Below are 13844 nucleotides of genomic sequence, written 5' to 3'. Positions count from 1 at the left end.
AAAGTGAAAGCTTTGAAACTGTAGAATTTCATTTTTGGGGGAGATCAAATTTCTATTCATTTACATTAGATTAACGCCGCAGTGAAGTTTGTTTTCCTCTGCGTTTGTGTGTTAGTTAGCAACGTTACCACAGTCGGTACGTGAAAGTCAGAAGAGCTTAACGTGAATCAATATAAACAAGGGTTTTCAGCACCTCAAACTCCTTTTGCTTAATCCTCACCTTATCGGCACTGTTCTAATGAGTCAGGCGGTTTCAAACAATACTCCATACACCAAGAGAAGCTGTGCCATATTTATGATGCTTTCCAATTCACTCAGAGAGTTCAAGCTCTCCTTTTAGAGACCATCATCATTTTATGACACTCCAAGTAATAAAATGAAATGAACGGCTGCTTACGGTGCCTCTGTTGTGATAATGTGCGTTCAGACCATGAGGCTGATCTACAGCATGAATGCACTTACACAAATGATTTACATCAGCTGTGCGGTTAGGTCAGTAAACCTTTGTTGTTGAGGATGTTATCTTAAATGCTTTATTCGCTTGTTATTCTTTCCTGATGTACCTTTACGAGTCAATACGCCGCTGACCTCCAGAGAGGATGTCTTCATTGTTGTGTATTGGTTTCTCGGTTTGGTTTTTGCAGGATCACACAAAAGCTACCCAACAGATTTCCACCAAACATGGAAGGATGGTACAGAGACCAAAAAATAAAAAAACAGAATTTTGGCGTAGATCTGGACAAGGGGTCAGATACGAGAATTTATTTTAATCACTTTCTTAAACATTGCAAAATTGGGCTCCCCCCCCCCCCATTCTTGCTGATTTCCCAGAGACTGATTTATGGATCTTGATGAAATACATATACGTATATATATATACTTTTAAGGGAGTGATATCTATGAGTGTATGAGCATGATAGAAATGAAAGGGAGTGTAGGACCTTGAATAAGGTTTGTGCTGTGCCAGTATAGGATATTGTTTTCACAAAAACCTGGGTGCATGCTGGTTTTAATAGGATCATAACTTTCTCATGAGTTATCTTTAAAATCTGGCTTGGCAGAAACTACTCTCATAACTCCAATTTACCTTCCAGGCTTCAAAAGCCAGTAAAGCAGTTATTAGCTACGTGAAAAGCTTCTAAATCCAACCAAGTATTCTTACCGCCACAATGTGCAGCATAACGGCCCCGCTCTTTCGTTCTGCATTGGTGAAAAGGTCACCGGGGAACTCGTGTATTGCTGCGAAGAGAAGGAAACGTCAGGGTCAGCACACATCAGCAGCATGACAGTGGAGTACATGTTCCTGAGAGGACTGTGTGAATTCATAACGGATGTCGGGCTCCAGGGAACAGGCCTGGGATGCCCCGAGGCTCAGCTGGCTTAGACTAATTTTGTTGTGGCACCCAAGGCACAGTTACTCCTTCTCTAATATCGCTTTCCACTGGATTATGTATTACAGCAAAAGTATCTTGTTTACCCCAAAAAAAAACAGGGCATAACAGCCAGAAAGGGTCAAATGCAAATCAAATAGCTGCCTGTGATCGTCATCCAAAAAATGTCTTGAAACGCAGACATCAAAAGGCTTTGAATTATCAAAAGGACTGAAATGGTTTAAAATATTCACTTCAAATCCATATTCTCGTTGCGGTATGTCACACCCACTAACAACCAATGACTTCATATCTATTCATGGAAAAGAGAGAATCAAGCATCTAAAAAAAAAACTAAAAAAAACCTGTTGTAAAAATCTTGAGCTATATTAGGGGCCTGAAGTCATACAGAATTAAAGCAGGGGGCAGAAAAACGTCCCATGCCGAGGACTCGTCATCCATCATCCAGAGCTCCAGCTGGAACACAGTGTGATAGTGGTACCACCAGACGGCTCAGATCTCTGGGAGCACGGCCACACCGCAGTGCACCTGGCTGGGGAGCAAAGCTGGCCTCCCCCCCCCGGCCCCTGTGGGGAACAGCCTCTGGCCGGCCGACCTGTCCCCGTTGGGCCCGGGCTGCGGGCTCTCATCTCGTCTTGCTTTGTAACAAGCCGGCAACATTACCGGTATGTTGCTTACATAAGCCACATCTATCTAAGCTACAGTTAGCCTTATACAGCAGCCAGCTAAGCTCTTTGAGGCTGTTGTCAGGCATAGCAGAGCTTTGAGCTAAATGCCAAGATCAGCATGCTAACATGCTCACACTGACAAACATGTTAGTTCAGTGTATTAGCATGCTAACATGTGTCAATTAGCACAAAAAACTAGCTAAAGCTGGAGGCTACTGGGAATGTGTTTGGTTTTACAGACATTTGGTCACAAACCCAAAGTATTTGACGAATTCACCCGATGAAGGCGCAAGATGAGAAAGATCAGAAGATAGAGGAAAAGGGAAGTGATTATAAAATCATCCTGAGCAACTTGGATATTAATGAACAAATCGAGACTCAAAACAAAACTGATAAGAAACTTTGGGTTTCTTGTGGCTCTACATGTGGATCCTCAAGGTCACTGGGTTTCCTCCTCTGGGGACCATGAATGTGTACAAAACCTCATTGTAATCCGGCCAAGAATTACCAGTTCAGAATGGACACAAGTCCCTAGAGACAAACACAAACATGCCAATTCTTAGAATGACAAACACGATGTGACCAATCAAATCTCTTCATTTCATCCGACATGGAGATGCATGGTTTTTCTCTTAAAGGACATTCCCCTGTATTTTGCCCCACATACCATCAGATTAACAATGGAACAAAAAAAGAAAAGCTGACTTCATGGCAAGGATTCAATCAGTCATACATCCGAGTGTGAATCGCGCCTCGGTACAATGGCAATTTAACTCTGTTGATCGTCAGCTGACTCCTTCACAACATAACATAGCATCACCATCAATAGATCGGTTACTAAATCTACAACGTTCATTTTCCACAGCTGCTAGAACGCAAATAGATTTTAAAACACTTGTTTTCTGTTCCATTTATGCATAACGAGTTGGAAAAACAGCAAAAACAATGCTGTTTACAAGATTTGGGCCCTTGTCACATATGGACCCATGAAGTGGAACAGTGCTCACCTGAGACCTCTCACTGCATCTGTCCCGACCTCACCGATGCCTGTTTTTATGATACTCGACGATGTGCACGCACGACTGAGTCGGCGCAGCATTTGGAACACTGCACAGGCAAATCAAATACTCCACAGGATGCAAGTCCAGGTCCACTTAATCAACGTGCATGCCTCCTGGATTTCATTCAATTACATCACGTGGATGGAAATGTGGCACGCGGTGCATCTCCATATGTCATCAAACACATTATCTCTGCCGCATAACAAAGAGCCACGACTACAATGCTATTTGTGGCAGTGGGAGACAAATTAATCCGACCTTGATTTGGAGGAGATTTGGTATCTTACAGGCATCGCTGCGGCGCTTCGCGACAGCAATTGCACCCGTTTTCATTACGGGACCGAATAATAAAAAGTTGAGCAGACAAGTAATGTGGATTATGACCTTAATACACAAGGGTAATGAGAAGCTGCAGAACACCTGGATGACATTGAAAACACCAACTGTGGCAGGCAGCTTTAGCTCATTTCATTTCTGACGGGTTTATGGGCTGTATTAAACGTGTCAGAGAGCCGGCGGCCTCAGGCAAAGGCACAATCAATTACAGGATTTGTCAGCTGTGCCCTCAGAGGTGACTGAAAACAAACTGATGCCAATACAGAAAGCTAAACTCCCACTGATACCTCGTCCACAAACACCACAACTGTATATATCATTCTCGCTCCAATGGCTGACTGTTAAACGGGAAATATCCTTTCTACGTCTGTTCACCTCCTGCTTTCCAGCCATGTAGTGCTTTCAATTCAACTATTGAATGCCATAGCCACCCATGTTCTTTAGTTACCGTTTAGCCCCATGCGACTGTGCACAATCAGCTCCGGCTGCGCGGGCGTTAAAAATAGGTGTTCACAAAAGGTGTTTAAAGGGCGCCAGCACTGAGACAGCCGAGAGATGGCGGGCAAGCAGGGGTCACCTCCCAGTCCCTGTAAACACTCAACTCGACAGCGTCTGCAGGGTTCGTCTGTGTCTCCTCAGCGTTAGAGGTCAAACCGGACATGCACATGCTTCCACAGCCATTTCACACACAAGGACGGGACAGGACGTGCACACAGGAGCAGGGGGACAGACGGAGCGTTTCAGTGAGGCATCTCAAATGAGGCCCATAAATAGAATCATATATAACATGTAGCTCTGTCGGGTCAAATGCCATTTTTACAGAAGTCAAATAAAATAACTGAAGACACATTATAGACATATACAGAGGATATGTTATTATGAATTGTGGGCAAAGTCAGATGTGTGCAATGTGGTGCAGAGTAGTGAATTTAAATGTGGTTTCATAAGGGGGCACTTTACTGAGTGTCATTCTAGTTAATCCTTTGTTCAGTAAAACGCCCCATGTCATTTAAAACCTATCATGCAGTACAGCACTGAGATATACAGACATCTAAACATTGGGCACCTTGAACCAAAGGACATCTTCAGGTAAATGTGTTGAAGGAATTGTGCCAAGTTAACCGCTTGCAGAATAAACTGCCGCGTGCTGAACAAAGGTTTTGTGATCGTACACTTCTGAAAATACAACTAAAACCTTTATCCTGCTGTTGTCCTGTTTGTATAGGACTGCTGTCTGTTTCGGAGCCAACGAGGGAGGAAGGGAGCGAACAAAAGGACGTCAGGACTGGCAGGGCATGCAGGAACTAAAAATAAATAAATAATAAAAAGTCCTTTTCAGAAGCTAAGCCACAAATCTATAAATAAACCCTGGATTCTCTGTTTGGACACCTGACTGGGCCGCTTATGCAAGAAATTACTGGCAAAAAATGTTTTGTTCATCCGCCCCCCAACCCCCCGCTCCTCATCTTATCAACTCCAGAAGTAATTACAAGGCCACGCGGAGACCTCACAAGAAGTGTTGGGAGGATTTTACGAGACGCAGCGCTGCCACAATCCACATTAATACTTTTAACACCATCACGGGCTACACTGGGGTCAGTTAGGTACAGCACAAGAATTATTGGATGGGTGGTTTAGTGTGCACAGTAGGCCATTAAGGAGCACATCTATTTGCATGTGGGGTCGTCTTGTCAAGCTCAGTAATGCCCATCATAGTCCGCTTTATCTCAATTAACAGTCCTCAGTTCTTTAAGTGAGAATAGAACACATTAAACATTATTTCACAAAATGTAGTAATTTAAAAGTTAGCCGATGACATGTTAGAATGTAAATAAAGATGGCCGACACATCTCCACTTCCCCCCATTGAACAAAAATTAACCCAAAATGATCTCGGATACGAGAACTGCCCAAGACCTAGTTCTTTCACTTTGTTTAAATTACTTAAATCATTCTGGCAAGAATCTTTTCCGTTATTAAAAAGGTGACACCTAATTTTCACCCCCCCCTACCAGTATAATTTTTGCACAGATATTTCAGCCGGATCCTGCATTCAACTCATGTAAAAAGTATTTTCTACGTTTTGCATCACTGCTGCGAGAAGTGTGATTTAAAATGAATAAATAAATCTTTTTTAAATCTCATGTCTCATACTCCTTTTCTACACAGGCTACTTTCCACAGCTTTAAGTCTTAGTTAATATACGGAAATCCCCTCAGATAACCTGAATATATTGACATATTAAAGTCAGAGCATGCGAGCCATTCTTTACATTTGCACAATTATTATTCCATAATCTGATAATATTTCAGATATTATGGTGCCGTTACATAATGGAGCTCAGTATCGGGTGCCGTCTGTTGTCCCAGACGAGGACTGACAGGACAGTGCACAGAGGAGGCCGCTCTCTAACACAACACTCACACAAATCCCCCTTACAGATGAAGTCCTGCAAACACCACATTTCCTTAAAACGGTGTCGTCTACTGAATCTTAAAGTCGTTCTGATGCGGAAAATCACAATGACATCTTTGATTAAAAACAGCCACATCAAAATATAACTACGCGAGTGAAATGTTTTGGCTCGACGCCTGGCGCTACCTTCTGTCACGGCCTGCACTCACACACCAGTCAGGCCATTAACGCCACACGAGCGACACTTCAGTACAGTAATGAAGAGACTCTCGAGAGGAGAACGGCTCCTTTGGGTCATTATTAGCCTATTAGATAATTAACTTGCTCCAGCAGACATGAGCGGGCATCATGACATCGGCCCTGCTTGTAAACACGATGACGACGTCGCAGGTCGCCTTGTGGGAAAGTCTGAGGGGGTCACACAGAAACAAGTCATGAAATGCGCAGCGGCTCGGTCGACACGCACGATTATCCCTTTGTCGCTGGGTCAATACTTTCCCATGCTCACACGTCACATGTAGAGCTCTTCTCTCACGGCCGTGTAAGCACTTAAACACATGTGATTTCACCTGCATGAACACACTTGCGTACCTATCGCACATATACATTTAAGCATCAATTCCCATCAGCCCATATGTGACGTGTGTGTGCATTGCGGTGGACCAGAAGACTCCTGGTTCAATAACCTTAAGGGGACACCACTGTCAAACATATGCATTCAACTGTGCACAGGAGAAATAGGTGAGCAACTCCCTCGGGGGGGTGGGAGGAAGTATGAATCTGCAATAACAAAGAGAACAGAGCGGCTACTGTGGCATCACAATTTGAAACCCATCACGATGTGCTCCCTCTCCTCAGATTTAATGAAAAGCACTTCTTGCTTTATGAGCAGCAAAAAGGCAGCAAATCTCAAAATGGACAGAATGACGAGGAATGTTTACATAAAGGAGGTCAGGCGTGTTTGATCTGCACAGCGTGGAAAGTGCAGGTGCTCGTGCCTGCGCTCGCCTCGCCGCATTGTTCCACTGTTGGCATGCAAGCGAGAAGCAAAGCGAGGTCAGTTTCCATTATGCGCAGCAGCATAATCCCCCTGCTTGTGTAATTCCCTTTTAAAAAGCCTCCTTCTGGTGTTTCCCTGGAGTTGACGAACCTGCAGCATGGCTCCCCGCTGGCGGCTTTACTCCTCGTGCTCCCGCCAATTGTTTTTGCCCATGCCACCCCCCCCCGTCCCAGAAATAACTCAGCATTATCAAATCCTGCCTTTTCTCTCGCACACAGACGTCATTAAAAAAAACTACACTGTGAAAAAATGACAAGAGTAAAAAGTCGTTCAGCAATGACATGCAGTTGAATGAATTAAATATGTTAGTTAGTGCTCATATATCTCTAGGTGGGTCGTCCTGTACCTGCTTTGTGGTATTGACATTTATAATTACAAAATATCTCCAACACTTACTGTCAAATTTTTGGGGTACAAAAACAAATGCATACAGCAATATTCAATGTAATTTATCATTAAAGACGATTAAGCAATTGAAGAATTAGTGTAATTTCCTGTTTTATTCATCTACGAAATATTATAATCTATTCTAGATTTGAAAAAAAAAAGGTATTTACACTTAATTTAGGAAAAATACTATTAATAATTATACTCAGTGTACAGCACCTGCAGGATTGGTTCAACAACAGCTCCTCCTATATCCTTCCTCTTGCCTAACATGCAACATGTGCACCCCCCCACCCATGAGCAGATTAGTGCCACAGCCACAGTTATATATCTAAAAACCACCATTATCAAATCACATCAGATGAATTCATAGCACAAATCAAGCCATTGTTGTGCACGGCCAGCCACTTCATCCAGGACAATTATACCACTCGAGTGGGAGTTGTCAGTACATAGCATTAGCACCGTCTTTATTAAAAGGTAAATTATGCCTCCTACAGTACATTAGCCACGGTGCTCTGCCCTCTCACCGGTTCCCTGTGCTCTTCAATCTGTATCGGTGGGTCCCACATGGGAGGGGATACATCGGCTATAAGAGAGAGAGTATAATCCAACACTCTCCATCCCTGTGTAAACCTACGAGTTGTTCTCAGCAAACACACGACTGATCACGCCCCAGGAAGCGCTCATAATGAATTATGAGTGTAACTGCTGCTCGTCAAATATTCGGGAAAAAGTTACAAAAACCACATCTATTCCATTTGTCGTGGAAATGGAACCATGGGTGGTGTGACTCAAAGTCTGCATGTGACGGCTGATGAAAGTATTCAGGAGGTTGCATCCCACAACAAGCACTGTTACCCAGCAGGAGCACAACAAACAGTTTGGACAGCACCTTTTGTTTTCCAGGAATTAATACTGAACGGCCAATAAAAGATGTGCTTATGATGAATGGCCGCCTGAGCTGCACAAGTCTCAGGACGCAGTAGAACAACATTAGTACCCCACGAACTCGGAGAAGGGCTCCCCCGCCGATCAGAGAAATAATAATGAGGGAAAGAAGGCGTAGAGACCAAAGCTGGCCGAGCGTAATCTACGCAGCCCACAAACAGCAGCCTAATTAAAACGGAGCGCCGTCAGATGCTGCACACGCTCAGCAGAAAAAACAAAAAAAAGCCTCCGGTAGTTACTGTCATCCGAACCAGCCTGGGTCCATCCACAGTTACTGCTTCACCACCCCCGGAGGAGGTATAGAGCAGCGCCGTCACTGGTGCAGTGCTGGATCATCAACTCTGGACAAACAGCTGCACAGGGAATCAAACACACGGACATGTGGCACAAACACGTGTCTCACTCAGTCTTTGCCGAGCTCAGAAGATACATATCATTCTGGAAGCCGTCTGGAAATCAACTTTGGCAACTATGGGGTTTTTCTTCCCACATCTTCATGCAAGAGTGGCGTCTATCGGTTTGAGAGTAGGACTTATTGATTTCACGTTCAGATTCTTTTCTGCAGATGTTTCCCGTGTGCACAGAAGCAGCGTGAGTGCGAGGAGAAGAGCAGAAGCTGGAGCGCGGGAAATCGAAGCACAAGCGCTGCTACCACACAGTGTTTAGAGTGACACCATAACAAAATCTTTACGCACGATCAATAAGTTCTGCCCTGCAACTGAGGGACCACGCTCTAAAAATGGGGGGGGGGGCCATGGGTAACCACTGGATGATAATAATCCATGATCAACTATTTTACCTTGTATTTTTTTTACCGCTATAATTAATTTCAAACTGTATCAACGTCGTCCTGAATAAAGGCAGACCCTCTGAAGTTCATATAAAGCTAATATCTCTGTTATGTTTAGAAGTGTCTGTGGTCCATTTATTTAAATGTTAGCTCCCTCACCATGAACCAAGATGTCTGATCACTTCCTTATGAAATACGAAATCAGGCAGGGAGCATGACACTTTTTCCAAAAACAACTTGAACATCCAGTCTGAGTCATTCCACTTTTCATTAATGATAATTCCTCCTGACAACAAGTTAATTGCGTTCATTCAGAGCTCGCCACTTGTCCGACGGCTGGAAGCAGTTTCACCGAGTGTTAGATAACATTATGATCATATTAGTCACCAGGGCAGCAGCAGTGCAAGGCCAGTTAAATAAGTCACATCAAGAGTTTTTGGTGAGTAGAAAGCCAGCGTGACCCAAGACAGCTACAATCTGAGAGTCAGACGGCGAAACTGAGCGATACAAGAATCTTTGTCCAGGATCACAACATGAAACAGAAAACTTGGCTCTCGGAAGATCACGTTAAAATTTTCTTGCGGATTCGGATAAGGGGCGTATCCAGTTTATTTTTTCATTATCTGTAACATCACATCGATTTCTCATAAAATTAGTCCTGGATCTTTACGCAAACAAAAAGAAAAAATAAATCACACGTTAAGGAGACTGATTCATTTTGAGTGTGTGCAACTAAGTGCAGATCGATATAAAACCAAGTGATGTGGTTTCATAAGTGGACCGTTGAGTTCCATTGTAGTAGACATTCATTTCTACACCATCAACTTCCACTGAGAAAAAACGCTCAACAGAATTTATTTACTTTAAACTGCTGAAACGAGAAAAATATATTGTAAAAGGCAAAACTAAAAAAAACAAAATACATCTGTATAATAGTCTTACCAAACATTCAGAACAAGCCCATGCCCCCAGAACTGACCAGAACAACCTGTCAGCTGAGGTGCCTGCAGTAGGACAGGGTTGTTCACGAGGCCAAGCCCCAAGAACAAAGAGTCATATGATCAGGTCACATTGATGAGGCCGAGCGGTGGGTGGGATAAGGGCAAGGAGGACTAGAGCCCATGAGAAATGTTTGGAATGTGAAGTCTGGTGCCTCCGCTGCTGCAGACATTTGAATGGGGGGAGAAAAAAAAAAAAAAGAAAAAGAAAGAGGTAATCCTGGAGGATTAGGAGGAAAACTTCCAGCACATAATCTTGTCATTTGGCGCTCGTGTCAATAGAACCCCACTGTGACTCTGAAATACAGAAAGTTCACATTTAAATGCTTCACAGTGCTGAAAAAGTGTTTGTTTGGCTTGTTTATATGTGAAACAGCAGATTCACTGTCCTCCAGTCCTCAGCCCCAGTGGGTCACTCACGATGCTGCAATATTAGATTTAACCCTTCCAATGATTTCCAAAATGTCTCTGTATGTCCATCTCATTCAGCTAAATAACTACTGTCAAGGTTAAAAATCTTTGTTTCATCTATGTTTCAATGTTTTTAATAATCAAACGAGCAGGTTTTTCCCCAAAATCCTTTACAACCAGTTGATATCACAGAACCAGAAGTTCATACGTGTATCATGAAAGGGCCAAATGGGACTAAAACTCAGACCCGTGGTTTCTCCACCGTGTCACAGGATCACAGAAAGGGAATCATAGGTCGCTTCCACACCTACTGTTCTACAGCCTGACCCATGTGATGGAAACTTGGTGGCTGGTGTGATACAGATATTAGGGAGTAGAAAATGTCACATTTTCTGCATTGTTTAAAATAAGTTTTCATATGGGCACATATCGACAAACACAGCTACGGATTTCTGTGAAAGGTTTATTGTTATCGACCAACCAACAAATCGCTCACGCTCCAATCTGATGTGTGACAGGTGCCTCGGACCAAAGAACCAAAGTCTGATCAAAAGAGGTGGAACCAGGGTTTGGTTTAGTTTGAAGCGTGAAAACACTTTTTTTAGTGTTGTTAAACTTTTCAGAGCAATTACAGGAAGTGGAGGTGGCTCATCATCAATCAACCAGTAGAAGATAAAAATAACCGGTGGAGAAGTAAAGATGATGTAGCACATGCACGGGGGAGGAGGCGATTAAATATTTAGCTGTAATGTGCTACGATGATAAAAATAAAAAAGCCATCATGACAATGGTGTAGCGGCAACACAACGAATCAAATCATTATTCTCCATGAAAGCAAAAAACGCTGTTAAACTAATCACACCAACGGAAAAACACAAACCTTGCTCTGGACGTTCAGCTGTGAAAACACTAACAGTGTTTGTTAAAGAAAATGATTTAAACTGAGGCACAGACACGAAATAACAAGAACAGGGTCATTTCTCGTCATCACTACAGTTTCAAACAATAATTTCACGACATGCAGACTATGAATGTTTTTCTATAGTGCAGATGTCAGCAGCTGTCAACACACAGTCCAGAGGAACTAATTATAGAAAATGCTGCTTCCTTTAAATGTGCCAAAGATGCAGTGAAATAATCAATACCCGACTCTTTTAATAGAGCTTAGTACAGCGCGACTGATCCAAACTGAGTCAGTGAAACACAGACTCGGAGAGGAGGTGAGTTCAAGCAGCAGATCAACTCAAACTACACAACCACAACTCGTTACCATCTTCAAACTGATAGTATTTACGACACAGTACTGGATTCCGAGCTGCTGTTTTCAGACATGAACTCTGGAAAAATGTTTCAGACTTTGCCTTTCACGTATGGAAAACGCAGCAGGAGTTTGTCTGAGTCGGACATGTTCGTGACGACAGGAACATTCGGGTGAGGAGTGGCATCTTGGTAGAGAATGCAGGGGTCTGGACATGACGTATAAATTCTGCTGAGGAAATCCCGTTTTTGACACCAGCGTCTGCTCTTATCAACAGAATCTCTTGAATCACGTCGTCTGTCCAGTTTCCCATCTTCCTCCACTTCATCCTTGTGTAATATTGACATTATCACATCATAATGGACTTATGGTTAAATTAGCATGTACATTTAATTGTGAGCTGGGAAAAAAAAACAGAACAATGGGCCAAAACATACTAAAAGTGGTTCATCCCCACTAAAAGACCCTTCACATTACACCACTGTTATAAGAAACATGAATTGTACGTACCTGGCTCTGAACAGTTCCTTGGCTCCGTCTCATTGTCTGGAACCGAAGCCATTAGTCGTCTTCCCCAGTATTCCGCGGTTGGCTGTCCTTCCACGAGCATCCCGTGACCTGCCACAGAAAAACGGATTTGATTATCAGATTATCACATAAAATCTGCATCTACGCCTGCAGCCAAGTCGACGGCACACAACGTGTTGGAGGTCAAATGACTTAAAATCCTCCTTTTTGCTGCAGGGAAACATAGAAACTCCAGTTTTACACATTTCCCTCCGACAAGGCGGTTATGTTTTCACCCCTGACGGTTTGTTGGTTGATTGTTGTCAGCAGATTGGTACTGATCTGGACAAAGAGGAAGATCAATGAATCACTTTAACACTGATTTCCCAGGGAATAATGAATGGATCTTGATTTTTAAAGGTTTAGACAACTATGGAACTGATACCTATGAGTTTATGCCATTTGAGGCAGCTTGATTTAATTTAAAAGGGACTGTTGGGCCTTGGAGGAGATATGCGCTCTACTGACTGATATTGTATTTTGATCACTACAGAATATGTTTCACGACATGAAAGATCAATGATCACAATCATTTATCCAAATGAAGTTGCTTTTCCTTTAGTCCCTCTAAGTTTTTTGTTTGTGTCTATATGACACTTTCATCCTGCAGCAGCAGTAACATCAAAATGCAGATGCTGTGTCATTATGTTTTGGGACGGCAGAGTGGGAGGTGCAGTGTACAACTTTCATTTTTCATTAAACTGCTCTTAAGCTTCCGTAATGAGGACATAAAAAACCCAGCGGTCCCAAACCTATTAGGTAAAATCATGCCAATGAGCTGAGCAGCATTTTTCATGATGATTGAACTGTATTGTTGTATACACACACTTATGAGCTGCTCTATAGGGAAAACCCAGGATTGATTTGTGATGCGTTTCTGTCCAATTGTTCATCAGCGGATCACCTCTGTCGGGCTCTTAGTTGTCGGTTTCACAGTGGCTGTGAAAAACTTTCTAGATTCACATGATCCGAGTGTCTCCTGGAACCATGGGAATATCTGCGTATGATCGCCCAGTCTCGCCAAGCTCCCTTCTGGCTCAGTCTATGACCGAGGAACGGTGGAGACAAAGGAGACGACCAACACTTCAAGGGAAATAAATACAAAGTTGGCCAATAAAGCAGATTTATTAGACAATGGGTTGACATGTAGGAACCATTTGCTCCTTGAAACGCTCATTATCTCATTATATGGAAAAACTAAACCAGTCAAATGAGAGATATTATCTTACTGCACATGTAACAGGATCAGTGATCAGCTGATAAGTAACGAGATGTTTGAGGGGAAATATCAATTTATCGGCCCCTTATTTTTTCTTGTTGGTCCAACTTATTCAAAATTATACACGTTTGTTTTCATGAGAAGTATTGATCCTGTGTAATTCTGAATCTAATGAGGTAAAAATAGTATTTTGTGTGATTGTGGCAGCAACACACTAATAAAGACAAAGTTTACTAAAGGCCCGATGTGATGCTGCCCAGATATGGACGCCACCATCTTTTGCCATGTTTTTTAAAGCATTGAATAACACATTAAAGCCAAACTTAATGATAC

The 13844-nt window shown here is 42.8% G+C and overlaps 1 protein-coding gene across 2 annotated transcripts in view; it reads right to left on the bottom strand.

The window, feature by feature from the left end:
• slc24a4b (solute carrier family 24 member 4b) overlaps positions 1 to 13844 on the bottom strand; it is a 35875-nt gene that overhangs the window by 15529 nt on the left and 6502 nt on the right. For both annotated transcript variants that reach the window (XM_035144703.2, XM_035144702.2), the window contains exons 2-3: positions 12236 to 12343; positions 1163 to 1239 (exon numbers count right to left, since the gene is read on the bottom strand). In XM_035144703.2, the coding sequence (XP_035000594.1) occupies positions 1163 to 1239; positions 12236 to 12343 (185 nt within the window). The remainder of the gene's footprint in view (positions 1 to 1162; positions 1240 to 12235; positions 12344 to 13844) is intronic.

Source organism: Hippoglossus stenolepis, chromosome 20 (assembly GCF_022539355.2).
Source record: "Hippoglossus stenolepis isolate QCI-W04-F060 chromosome 20, HSTE1.2, whole genome shotgun sequence".
In the NCBI taxonomy this organism is placed as follows: Eukaryota; Metazoa; Chordata; class Actinopteri; order Pleuronectiformes; family Pleuronectidae; genus Hippoglossus; species Hippoglossus stenolepis.
The sequence above is the reverse complement of the archived record's forward strand: the minus strand, read 5'-3'. Positions and strand labels throughout refer to the sequence as shown.